Here is an 11917-nt window from a genome sequence, read left to right as displayed (position 1 = left end):
GGCAACATGTGTTTCTTTTTTGCGTTGGTGGTGGTGGGGGGGCTGAGGGTTGGGGTGGGTGGGTGGGTGGGTGGGGGGGACTCGGAATGTATTCCAAGCCCAACAGATGGTATGTTCATTAAAAGCGGCTCCCCTTTGTCTGATTCACCTTGCTCCTGTAACGCGACTCTTCTGTGTGTGTTCGATGCTGTCATGAAGTAGCTGCCCCGTGTTTAACTGTATCCCCCTGCCGGCGAGCGGTCAAGGTCAGCAGAAGAGGGGTGGGGGAGGAGCAACTGTGTCATCGTGATATCAGATGGGCTTTGTTTATTGCGCGTGCGCGTGAGCACGTGCACGTGTGTGCGTGCGCGTTTGTGTCATATACGTGTTTACGTTTACACTTCTGGTAAATTTGATGGACTCTTGAGGAATTAGCTTGTATTCCTCAACTGCCAGTATTAGAGGCGGCAAGATGGACAGATACGGACAAATGAAACAGACAGCAAGATGGACAGATTAAAAGAGAGACACTACAGAAGGACAAAGAGAGAAAGAGGGGGAGCCAATTGTGCCTTGGGTCTTCTGAGTGTGTCTTTAGATGGGGTTGGTATCCCTGCCTGTGGAGTGAGGGCTCGGTGGGAGCTGGGTCATGCTAACCCAATGAGAGACAGTGAATACGGTCTAAAAGGTGGACTTCACTTCACCGGATACTCCTTGCAACCTTATCCTAATGTGAAATTGCACAGTGAACATCTTTTCTACTTTTTTATTTTTCTAACCCCCCCCCCTCCCCTCTCCTCCCCTCAATTGTATCCGGCCAATTACCTCACTCTTCCGAGCCGCCCCGGTCGCTGCTCCACCCCCCTCTGCCAATCTGGGGAGGGCTGCAGACTACCACTGCCTCCTGCGGTACACGTGGAGTCATCAGCCGCTTCTTTTCACCTGGCAGTGAGGCGTTTCGCTAGGAGGACGCACTGGGGGGACGTAGCGCATGGGAGGACCGCGCTATTCCCCCCCAACACACACCCCGACCGACCGGAGGAGGAGCTTGTGCAGCGACCAGCACACATACCCACATCCAGTTTCCCACCCGCAGACAGGGCCAACTGTGTCTGTAGGGACGCCTGACCAAGCCGGAGGTAACACGGGGATTCGAACCAACGACCCCTGTGTCGGTGGGTAACTGAATAGACTGTTAAACTACACGGACGCCCAGTAAACGCCTGTTCTAAACCCCTTTCACTGCGATGCTTGTTCGTTATTGGTCTATGTATTTCTCATCACAGCAGCTCATTTTATATCAGAGGATCAATACTGCCGCGCTCTTAGCTCCGTTTACTGCCTCTTCTGAGCCAGACTGGGGGCTACAGGTGCAACTTCCACCTCTATAGTACTTCACTCCCTGAGAGACAATCAATGCTGAAGACACTGGCATCCGGCTAACCCTCAAGTCAGCACATTAAGCACGGAGGCGTTAGCTGGCAGTCCGACGGAACTACGCACGCACACGCATTTGCACATTTGGAGAAATGTAAAAAAAAATGCAAAAATCAAAGAACAGACTCATTAAGCACACTGCGTGTCACCAGTGCCCCTGCCTATACAGGCTACCTTAGAAGTACACAGAGACAGAGAGATGGGAGAAGGGAGCCGTTCTCAGCACCCGAGTCACACTTGTCTTTGTATTCGTTTCAGTTCACAGCTAGCGACACATTAGCACCTGTGCGGCCCCTTTAGGCTGCATGACTCAAATGTGGGTCATGTGTATTTGAGGCTTTTGTGTTGCCTGTATTTCTGTGTGCGCATACATCGATGCACATATATTCCTCTAATCTCCATCTTGGCACCTACAGAAGGCAAATGGCTACACACCGTTGTTTTCTATGGGTGGAGCCCGTCGTGACCACTGACCCATATTGGTAAACTCAGGAGGTGCCCGGTTGCCATGGCGCGGAGACTGGCGGATGCTGAGAGAAGGCGCGCCAAGTCAAAGTTCTTCTTTTAGGGATGCCAAATCTGAAACGGTCCTTCTGACCCCTAGTGTGCCAGCTGGAAACTCGCATCTTCATTGTAGATGACCTCAAATCAAAGTTTGCGAGGAGCAGTAAAATATTGTGAATATGAAGAGACGTTTCCTGAGATGCCTGGTGGTGGTGGTGGTGGTGGGGGGGGGGGGCTGTCCTTCATGAGCAATATTCACACAAAGCTGCTGCTTCAGCGTGCACTACAAGCAAGGTTTTCCATCAAATATTCAACAGTTCACATGCAGGGAAAAATTCATTCCTGCTGCTGATTTTAACGATATTCTCTGAACTCCGTCACACGCATAACGCCACCAGAGATGTCATACTAACGTGCATGAACACTGGAACAGGGGCCTGCTGTTTTCATCACCCATCTCGACACATGAAACCGATTTGAAACCGTGGCTTGCTGGTGTTGCTTTCATTCTTGGAGCAGCATGTTATTTCTTCATACTGTGTCTACATTCTGAGTCATTCTGCAATGCGTGTGCAAGTATTTGTCCGTGCATGTGTATGTAAATGCACATACATACGTCTGTATGCACGCATGCACTGTTTCCATGTGTTTGCATGTTTGTGCATGCTTGTCTGCATGTATGTGTATATATATATGTATCTGTGTATGCATTTATACTCACACGCTGCACACATGCACTGTTTCCATGTGTTTGCATGCTTGTCTGCATGTATGTGTGTGTGTGTGTATATATATATATATATATATATCTGTGTATGCATTTGTGCTCACACTGCACGCATGCACTGTTTCCATGTGTTTGCATGCTTGTCTGCATGTATGTGTGTGTGTGTGTATATATATATATATATATATATCTGTGTATGCATTTGTGCTCACACTGCACGCATGCACTGTTTCCATGTGTTTGCATGTTTGTGCATGCTTGTCTGCATGTGTGTATATATATACATATATATATATATATATATATAAAATATGTGTGTATGCATTTGTGCTCACACACACTCACACATGCGCACATACACACCACTATTTCCCCCAATGAATAGAAAGGGGTGTTGAGCTGCACAAAGAGAGTAATTGTTCTTGTCTGAATACTTCCCAACAGTCCACGGTGGCTGCTGCGTTTAACGAGACGAGTCAGAGGAAAGACGAGCAGTCCCTTCGTCTACGGGGTGCGTTACCCTGACATCGCAAGACTTGCCACCATCCCCTCGACGGAGGAGATTCGTGTTGTAGATCGTGCACGATAGATTACCGCACGGCTTCCCCTACAAACAGGGTCATGGGGTAACGGCTCAAACAGGACGGAGCAGCTGCTCAGACTTTGCCCTTGGAGATTTTATTTATTTATTTATTTATTTTGGGGGGGGGGGGGTTTAGTTTTTGACGAAAGCTTAAAAGTGAAGCCGAGAAACTCAAAACGTGTTCAAGATGAACTGCATTACCCCAGTGGAACTCGGGTTTTTTTTCTTAAGCACAAATGAGACAGCCCTGTAGCGGCGGGTCTGACTATTAAAGGTAGTCCGGTCGGGATAAAGCGTGACAGTTAAGGTAGTGCACAAATCAACCAGTCCCGTTAGTCTGTAGTGTCCGTAGACTATTTAGGCATCGTCAATCAACACATAAAACGACCGGCAGACTAAAAAAAATGGATAAGTGAAATGATTCACATCACCATTTTTTTTAATCACCGGTCGTCCTTTCTGGATTATTTTGAGCTGCAAAAAAAAAAAAAGGAAAATAAAAGAGACACGTACCGTCTATTTGACGGTGGTCTAGTTCTTTGTTAAAGTGGAAGACTATCAATAGGCTAACAAACTGCGATCTCGTCCCCCCCCCCACCTACCCCCCCTCCTCTACCCCAACAACGTGCCATGATTACCAGATAAGTGACACCATTACTAATCTTGATTCTAGCAGATATCACAAGAGGCCCGTAGCACACAATAAAACGACTGCTCACCGTTACACCACTGAAACGGGTGCATCAATGCGCCGGAGGAAGTCGGGGACGGGATCCGATCCGTGTTTACCAACAAGCCGTCAACGCGCCAGCGACGACGAGCGGGGGGTCCGTTCGTTCTGCGTGGGCCACGATCAACCACGGAGCTCGCGAGAAGACAACAATGCAACAAAACAAAAAAAACCAATTTACAAGGCTATGTATTTTAGGATATCTTTTTTTCGAAAGTTGAAAGGGGGGAGAAATGGGATAAGCTATGTTATATTTGCACGGAAGTTCATCCCTCAACAATCATTTGGGGGGCGGGGGGGAAAAGGAAAAGATGATAGGATTTCTCTCCCCTGGATTGACTGCTATTATTATTAGACGACAGGGGCTCAATTCTTCTGGTCCCGCCCCCCCCACCCCGCGAACGTTGTTGACAGCCCGGTAGGACCAATCGGCAGCCGATGTCTGTGCCAACTTGTGTTGTGACGGCTCGGTTGGATGGACTTGATGCATTTTGTGCCAGTGACCGTATCTTATTCATGTCTGCTGTGATTACTCAAATAAACCCCCACCCGCACCCCACCCACCAACCAACCATCACTCCCACCAATGACCTATGCAATCAACGGGTGTGTTTCAGCTGCATTAACGACACTAAAGTCTGCACTGGAAAATCCATCATTATTTTAAAAACAGGCACATATTTTCAAAAATCACCAAAAAAAAAAAACCATTATAAAGTAGGCCATTGGAGTTTCAGTAAAGTCTTCAGCCTCGAATCCATTTTTGAGGCAAGAGTCCAGGTGAAGAAACATGAGATTTTCAGTTGATATAACGACATAAATATGCACACTGAGTCAACACACATGGTTTGAATCAACCTTTGTTTGGAGGGCTATGATTAAATCCAGCAGCTCTCAGACTAAATGGGACCTTCGATGTAAGGAGCGAAACAACCAGGAACTTTTAAGACCTCAGAAGAAATAAATCTGCTCATATCCCGTGAAGTTTCCACCGAAGATAGGCGTGTAGTTGTAAATCAGTGATGAGGCTTCTTCCTCAGGCGTGTCAAAAGAGTGCAAACTTTTCCTACCTAAAGAGAGCATAAGTGAGATAGATGAATGGGGCATAGAATAGAATAGGATAGAATATCTTAAAACCATGGCACAAAACCAATGGTACTAATATTCAATCTGTTTGTCAAGAGTATGCTGTAAACTTGGGCGGGTTGTTTCTTTTTTTTTTTTTATAAATTTATTTCTGATTTTTCCCTTTTTTCTCCCAATTTAGTGGCCAATTGATCCCTATTTTAATTCAAACACCCACCCTCGTATTGCATGCGTTCGCCAACTGCATCTCTCCGGCCGGCAGTCTCGAAGGAAAGCGCCTCCCCACTTTCGCGACAAGGCGAATCCAAGCCGAACCACTGCTTTTCCGACACACAGAGACGCATTCACATGACGAACACAAGCCGACTCCGCCCCCTCCCGAAGACAGCGTTGCCAATGATTGCTGCTTCTTCGAGTCCGGCCATAGTCGGATCTGACGAGACCGGGGCGCGAACCCCAGTCCCCAGTGGGCAACTGCATCGACACCAAGCCGATGCTTAGACCGCTACGCCACCGCGGACGTGGGCGGGTTGTTTCTTAAAAGGCATACGTGTTATTCAGATTTATCTTTTCCCATTTGTTAATCCCAATCTAAGATGACACACAATTTTTGTGGCCCATGACTTCCTGCCTTTGATAACTGCAATGACTTAATATGGGTTAACAGTACACTGTGTTCACCATCTCCAGCTTACCTTCATTAATGAAAAATTCTGCCAAGAGAGAGGATATTTGCACAGCATGCGTGGAATGAGGAAAGTTATATTTGGGATTCCACTGGAATCGATTCACCTCTGGGTGCCACTGTACACCATAGAATGGATATCTCTTACCTTGCTCAAACGAGACACAAACAAGAACATGGTTCACTGCTGTTATTGTGAACCCTATGCATGACAATTGTGCTATTATAACATATTGACTACTCCGGAAGGACAAAGTCATGCAAAGATAAGCCCATGTTAACCTTCAATGGTTGAAACGAAATGGGCTCCATTATCGGCTATGTTTGTTGACAGGATGGTGAAGAAATTTTGCAGATCCTCATTCTCCTGGAAATTCTGCAAACAAGTGCATCATTTTTTTTTAAATTTCAACCATTTGGTTTTCCAATGGAAAAAGAATCATTATGCAGCAAGTAAATGCAATAACACAAACACACACACACACACACAATATATTGTTCATCTAAATTATGTCATGAACTCTTTTTTAGCACTGCGCCCTGTTGTACTTTATTGGCAAGCCTCGTGTAGCACGTTTTAAACAATCTTTTTAACACGAGAGATTATTTATGTGTCATGGCATCAGGAAAATTGTGACAAAATCCGAGACAAAGTTCCTGTGGATTTTCTCAAACAAAGCAATCTCTCATTTTAATTCTCGAAATGGGAACATGACAAAAGCAGCAAAAGAGGAACTGAAATATGCACTGTCAGCAGACACAAGGACATACCTTCACTGTGACTCCATAGTGATGAAAATTACCCGTCAGAGCCTCCATGGACAAGGCCTTCATGAGCTCATTGGGAAAACCCCCAAACATCCTGCTGGAGCGAGCCTCTGGGAGGGTAGAGAAGAGAAAAGAAAATTCAAAGAAATCATGTAAGCCATAAAGAAGCATACATCAACTGCACAACATTTTTTTTAAATTAATAATAGTGAAGGTGGTTGACTGGGGGGCGCCACTATTTTGGTTCAGTTTCCAATTTGATCAAGTTTGAAACCTGCATCTACTGACCCTAAGTGGTCAAGTTTGGTAAATGCACTTTTTATTAGGCTAATCCCCTTCAGCAGTAAAGTGCCTCATCTGCAGATGGTTGAATGTCTAAACTTATTTTCTGAACGACAAATAAAATGTGAAAATATAATCTCCTATAGGTCTGAAGTCAAAATCTCTCTACATCCCCGAATTAATAGAATCTGCAGTGCACCTTTAAAAACCCTAAACTTAATATCTTTAATAGGTGGCAATGCTCTGAAAACCAGGCGATTAATTCAGGAACAAGTTAAACTGCTCTCACTGTATACAGTATCTGTCCTTTGGCAGATATAGTAATACAAACTTAATTGACATCAACAATACTTAACACATCAACAAAAACGCTGTAAGATATTACAAAAATGTGAGACCCGGCTGTGCTTACCTTCAGTCAGGTTAAGCGGCAAGGCTACATTCTCAGCTGTGGTCTTTGTCAGCAGATTCTTACCCGACACCATTACAGTCAATAGCTGCATACCCATACAAGTACCCCAGATGGGGAAGTAGTCCCCTGCGTCGTTGGCCTGTAACACACACAGCCACATAACACCACATAGCCTTAGATACCCATTGGAAGTTTACTTTGCAGTATGAAATGGCCTTAAAAATAATATCTGAAAGACAAAGAATTGCTAACAAATTCACTGCAAATGAGCTTCACTGTTTAACAAGGTCTTCCCGCCTCCTCAATGACAAGGGCATTTTCATTGCATTTCAAGAACAGCTTAAGAAATAAACCCCGAGACAACAAATCGAGGAGAGAAGATGATATGACTGGTATGGACAAACAGGTGAGTAGCTAGTGAAGAAAGTTTGACTGAGACAGTCTGTCACAACCATTCAGAGAAAAACTAAGAGAACAACTGGACTCACCGTCAGGGCGAGCCCGTAAAAGATCCTCGCCACCCTAGCGAAGTCCGACGTCTGTAAATCGACTGCTCCCCCGATGAGAAGTAGACTTGACAGAGATGAAGGATAGTGTCGAGTCAAGTTTATTTGTATGCTCCTAAATAACAGTTACTGTCTAAGAAGGGGCATTACATTCACATCACATTCTCCAAAACAGGCAAATACAATAAATGACAATGTACTGTAGCCCCTATCCTTCAACCCTCGATTCAGATGATGGGGGGAAAAAATCCAGTGAAACTTTCCCAGGAAAAAAAAAAGAAAGAAGAGAGACACTTAAGGAAGAGCGTCAGAGGAGGGATCACTCTTCCAGGATGGAACAGACATACATTAAGGACTGGGTGTTGCTGAGTAGACAGAAATCATAACAACTTGTCAAAGTCGATGAAAACTCTTGAATAACTACGCTTAATGGTCAAAAAGCAATGCAAAATACATATGCTGAGATGTCAAGTATCCTTCTCAGACACTGTCACAGAGCAGCAGGGCCCCACAGACGCTCACGTCATTTGCTATAGCCATCAACTTACAATGTGCGACTCTTAAAGTGAATGTATTAAAGATTCAGTTGCAATTTTGATCTATATAGAAGGCTGATAAGGTCATCCATTTTATTTTCAATTAATTTTGAGGGACACAAAATCACATGCAACTTCATATACAACACTTAATTCATAACTTACCCATTAACGGACCTGAATATTGTTTCATATTCAGCAATGGTCAGCGTCAATCTGTGTGTGAATGAATAATGCTGATTAAAGGGATGAGATATTGAATAAAACTCAATGAAAACTACACTGCAGATTATAAGAACAGTCTAGTCAGCTACAAGACAATATATGCTGTTTCAGCTATAGCCAAGCAAGTGTTGGACTGAAGTTTTCTATGTTAAGCCTGGATGATCAAGTTTTCATTACAGGTAAAAATCGCTAATAGGTTATCTTTGGTGGTGTGTTTTCATACCCAGCTATTAATTTGCAGGACTTACCGGATTGGCACTACTCTGCTCCCCCCGGACTCAATGTACTTCACATAGGAACCGGGTATATAGGTCTTCCCAAATGGTTTCATGGCTGCATCCGTAACAATTTGAGTCAAAATGCCTGTGCGACACACACCACACTGAATGCACCCTTGAGACAACTGTGCAGCAAAAACCAAGTCAACCCCAACACATAGAGGGGGTCATGAATTATAAACTTGATTCAAGATTTAACTGTTCCTCGACACGTCTAAACTATACACTGGTCAACACAATTCTTCTTGCATGGGGTTTTTCAACGGATTCTAGCTAACTTTTGGGTGCTGAATCCAAATCTGGCATTAGTTTTTGCCTATCACATCAGGTTTTTGAACAATGAAAAATCATTATTTTTGAGAAAACAGCAATTTTACACTCGAAGTTAAAAAAAAAACACTGTTGCATTAGAAGATCGATAGATGCAAAAATGATTACAATGAATAAATCAACACTCAGCCTAGCATGAAATTACTTAGGAAATGAATAGGGGTCATTTTTATTCCCACCAAGATTGTCAGACTAGATGGTCAACTTTTGTAAAATCCTGAATAAGGAGCATACAGGTAGCACAAAAACTTGACGTGATAGAGCAAATCTGAGCTCAGATTTGGATTCAGCAGCCCAAACTTAGCCAAAAACAGTTTCCAAAGTCCATGCAAGAAAAAAAACAAACTATATTTTTGTCGACCAGTGATCTGTGTTTTATCATTTGGCTGTTCCCCTGAGCACATTCGCATAGACGGTTCCCTCGGCTCACCGATGACAGGTCTGTCGTTGAGAGTCGTCCGTCGGGACTCCGCCGGCGTTGCATGGCTGCTGCTGACCAAGAGCAAACACACGTTCAGGACAAATCCCGCGCCCGCCATCGCGTCGACTCGCATTCTTATGTAAAGAGCGTTAGGCATAGAGGAAGCGCTCGTAACCGGAAGGAACCGCCGTAGCAGCGAGGGGCAGCAACGGGGAAGGCGTGGCCAGGTTAAACTCCTGGAGCGCGCGATCGCTGACGGCCGACACGAGAGTACGTAATCCTCTGCTTAGCCAAATTCTTTATTCATAAAAATAGATACTTTAAGTCATCCCCCAAATTTGTTGTTTTTTTTTTAAATGCATTTAGATTATACTTGAAATCTTTAAAACTAATGACCGATACAAAAGCTCTAAAGATTTACGAGGTGTTAAGACATTTTCCCACTGAATCAGAAGACTGATATCCTTCTTAATTCCCCCTTGTATGATGGAATATGTTTTTATTATTTTCAATTAGTGCATGTCATGTATTTAATTTATTACTGTTTGTACCCTTATTTTCATAATACATTACCGTATATTTGTCATGTGACATTCAATCTCTATGTACTTCCTGATATACTGTATAGAAATGTTTACATACTGTTCCCTTTGGCACGTTGGATCTATTTATGTATTTTTGGATGGAATGTATATTTGCCATGTTTGTTTTATAATGAACTTTCTCCAAGAATATGAACAACGTTCAGTAAAAATATTTTAAAAAAAACAAAAAAACTCCGCGAGTCGCCGCGGAAGCTCGCGGCGCAGCACGGGCTCCCTATTAACGAAGCAGACGTCAGATCGTATGCACGCGTTTCAAACGGTAACCTGTGCAAAGTTTGTCTCGAAATTGTGACCTCAGCCCAATGGTCTAGAGACCCACCGGAGAGCCAGTAGCTTCAGTTTAACGAGCCCAGTCAAACTATCGCAACTATTTGGGTATACCGCGGTAAAGTCAGCATTACGTTTCACCCAACGTTGAATCGGTTCACCTGGACACGTTTATTTAGAGACTTTTGACGTAAAAAAAAAAACTTTAATACAATGTCACACATTAACAGCAACTTTGAAACAAAGACTCATAGAAACAGACAGCCGTAACATCTGAAAACGTCCCTAAAAATGAATTCGTCACTGAAAAATGACGTCACTATAACGCCACAGGCACCTAATGGACACGCTTGTAGCCACTTCGCGCTACGCGTGTCTATGAAATTAAGTTCAGACTTGTTTAAGTTAAGACGTTATGATATTTATCGCTCACCACGATGTTTCAGTCCATAATCCACATGGGCGTCATACATCCATAAACCGTCCAATATTCCAAACGCACGCTTGCATCGCTTGCCAGCCCCAGCGTGGCCCGCACCTGCGGAGCGGTCAAAAAGCCGCGTGCTCCCCTCCGTCAAGCAACATCAGTCACCTGCCTGAATGTTCCCACCTATATTGCCGCGAGCCCATAGCAATTAGAGTGACACCCAGGGGACCTATTAAGTTCTTAAAAGACGAGATCAAATGGCTCCTACACATGCTACTCATTAGTTTATGAAATCTAAAATCAATTATAACGGGCTTTTACGAGAGAGGTGAACACAGGGACTATTTCTTCACACAGTTTTCCTTCTATCTTTTTCTTTCTGGCGATATAAATTGACAGTTTAGCTTCGCCAGCAAGAAAGTTGAAAAGTTGGCACTTTGTTGCATTACACTGGAAAAATATAGCTTTTTTTCTTGCACGGACTTTGGAAACTGTTTTTGGCTAATTTTGGGCTGCTGAATCCAAATCTGAGCTCAGATTTGCTCTATCCCATCAAGTTTTTGTGCTATCTGTATGCTCCTTATTCAGGATTTTACAAAAGTTGACCATCTAGTCTGGCAATCTTGGTGGGGATAAAAATGACCCCTATTCATTTCCTAAGTAATTTCATGCTAGGCTGAGTGTTTATTTATTCGTTGTAATCATTTTTGCATCTATCGATCTTCTAATGCAACAGTGTTTTTTTTAACTTCGAGTGTAAAATTGCTGTTTTCTCAAAAATAATGATTTTTCATAGTTCAAAAACCTGATGTGATAGGCAAAAACTAAAATGCCAGATTTGGATTCAGCACCCCAAAGTTAGCTAGAATCCGTTGAAAAACCCCATGCAAGAAAAATTGTGTTGACCAGTGTATTATTTTGTTTGTGTGTGTGTGTGTGTGTGTGTGTGTGTGTGTGTGTGTGTGTGTGTGTGTGTGTGTGTGTGTGTGTGTGTGTGTTGTCTTGCTCCGAAAATAAAAGCAGTTTTAGACCACACGTCATTAAAGGAAGTAAACAAATAATCTAAAACACCAAAAAATGTCCCCAAGTCTTCTGCAGTCTAAAAAAAACCAACGACAAATCGTTTCTA

The 11917-nt window shown here is 43.6% G+C and overlaps 1 protein-coding gene across 4 annotated transcripts; it reads right to left on the bottom strand.

The window, feature by feature from the left end:
* Window positions 1-4611: 4611 nt before the first annotated feature.
* Window positions 4612-10923, bottom strand: LOC130133996 (gamma-glutamyl hydrolase-like). 4 transcript variants are annotated; one of them, XM_056302137.1, is made up of 10 exons: window positions 10795-10870; window positions 9499-9557; window positions 8709-8823; window positions 8401-8451; window positions 7682-7766; window positions 7194-7332; window positions 6503-6609; window positions 6014-6107; window positions 5742-5879; window positions 4612-5030 (listed from the first exon to the last, which is right to left on the bottom strand). In XM_056302137.1, the coding sequence occupies exons 3-10, from the start codon at window positions 8789-8791 to the stop codon at window positions 4912-4914; spliced, it is 816 nt and encodes a 271-aa protein (XP_056158112.1). In that variant the 5' UTR covers window positions 8792-8823; window positions 9499-9557; window positions 10795-10870; the 3' UTR covers window positions 4612-4911. The 4 variants fall into 4 exon arrangements, with proteins under 4 accessions (XP_056158112.1, XP_056158111.1, XP_056158113.1 ...); XM_056302136.1 differs by lacking the exon at window positions 9499-9557 and having other exon boundaries at window positions 10795-10923; XM_056302138.1 differs by lacking the exon at window positions 9499-9557 and having other exon boundaries at window positions 8709-8863; window positions 10795-10836.
* Between the last annotated feature and the right edge of the window lie 994 nt (window positions 10924-11917).

The sequence above is a fragment of the Lampris incognitus genome, unplaced genomic scaffold (genome assembly GCF_029633865.1).
Source record: "Lampris incognitus isolate fLamInc1 unplaced genomic scaffold, fLamInc1.hap2 scaffold_589, whole genome shotgun sequence".
Taxonomy (NCBI): Eukaryota; Metazoa; Chordata; class Actinopteri; order Lampriformes; family Lampridae; genus Lampris; species Lampris incognitus.
Note: the sequence above shows the minus strand (reverse complement) of the source record. Positions and strands in the feature narration are given on the sequence as shown.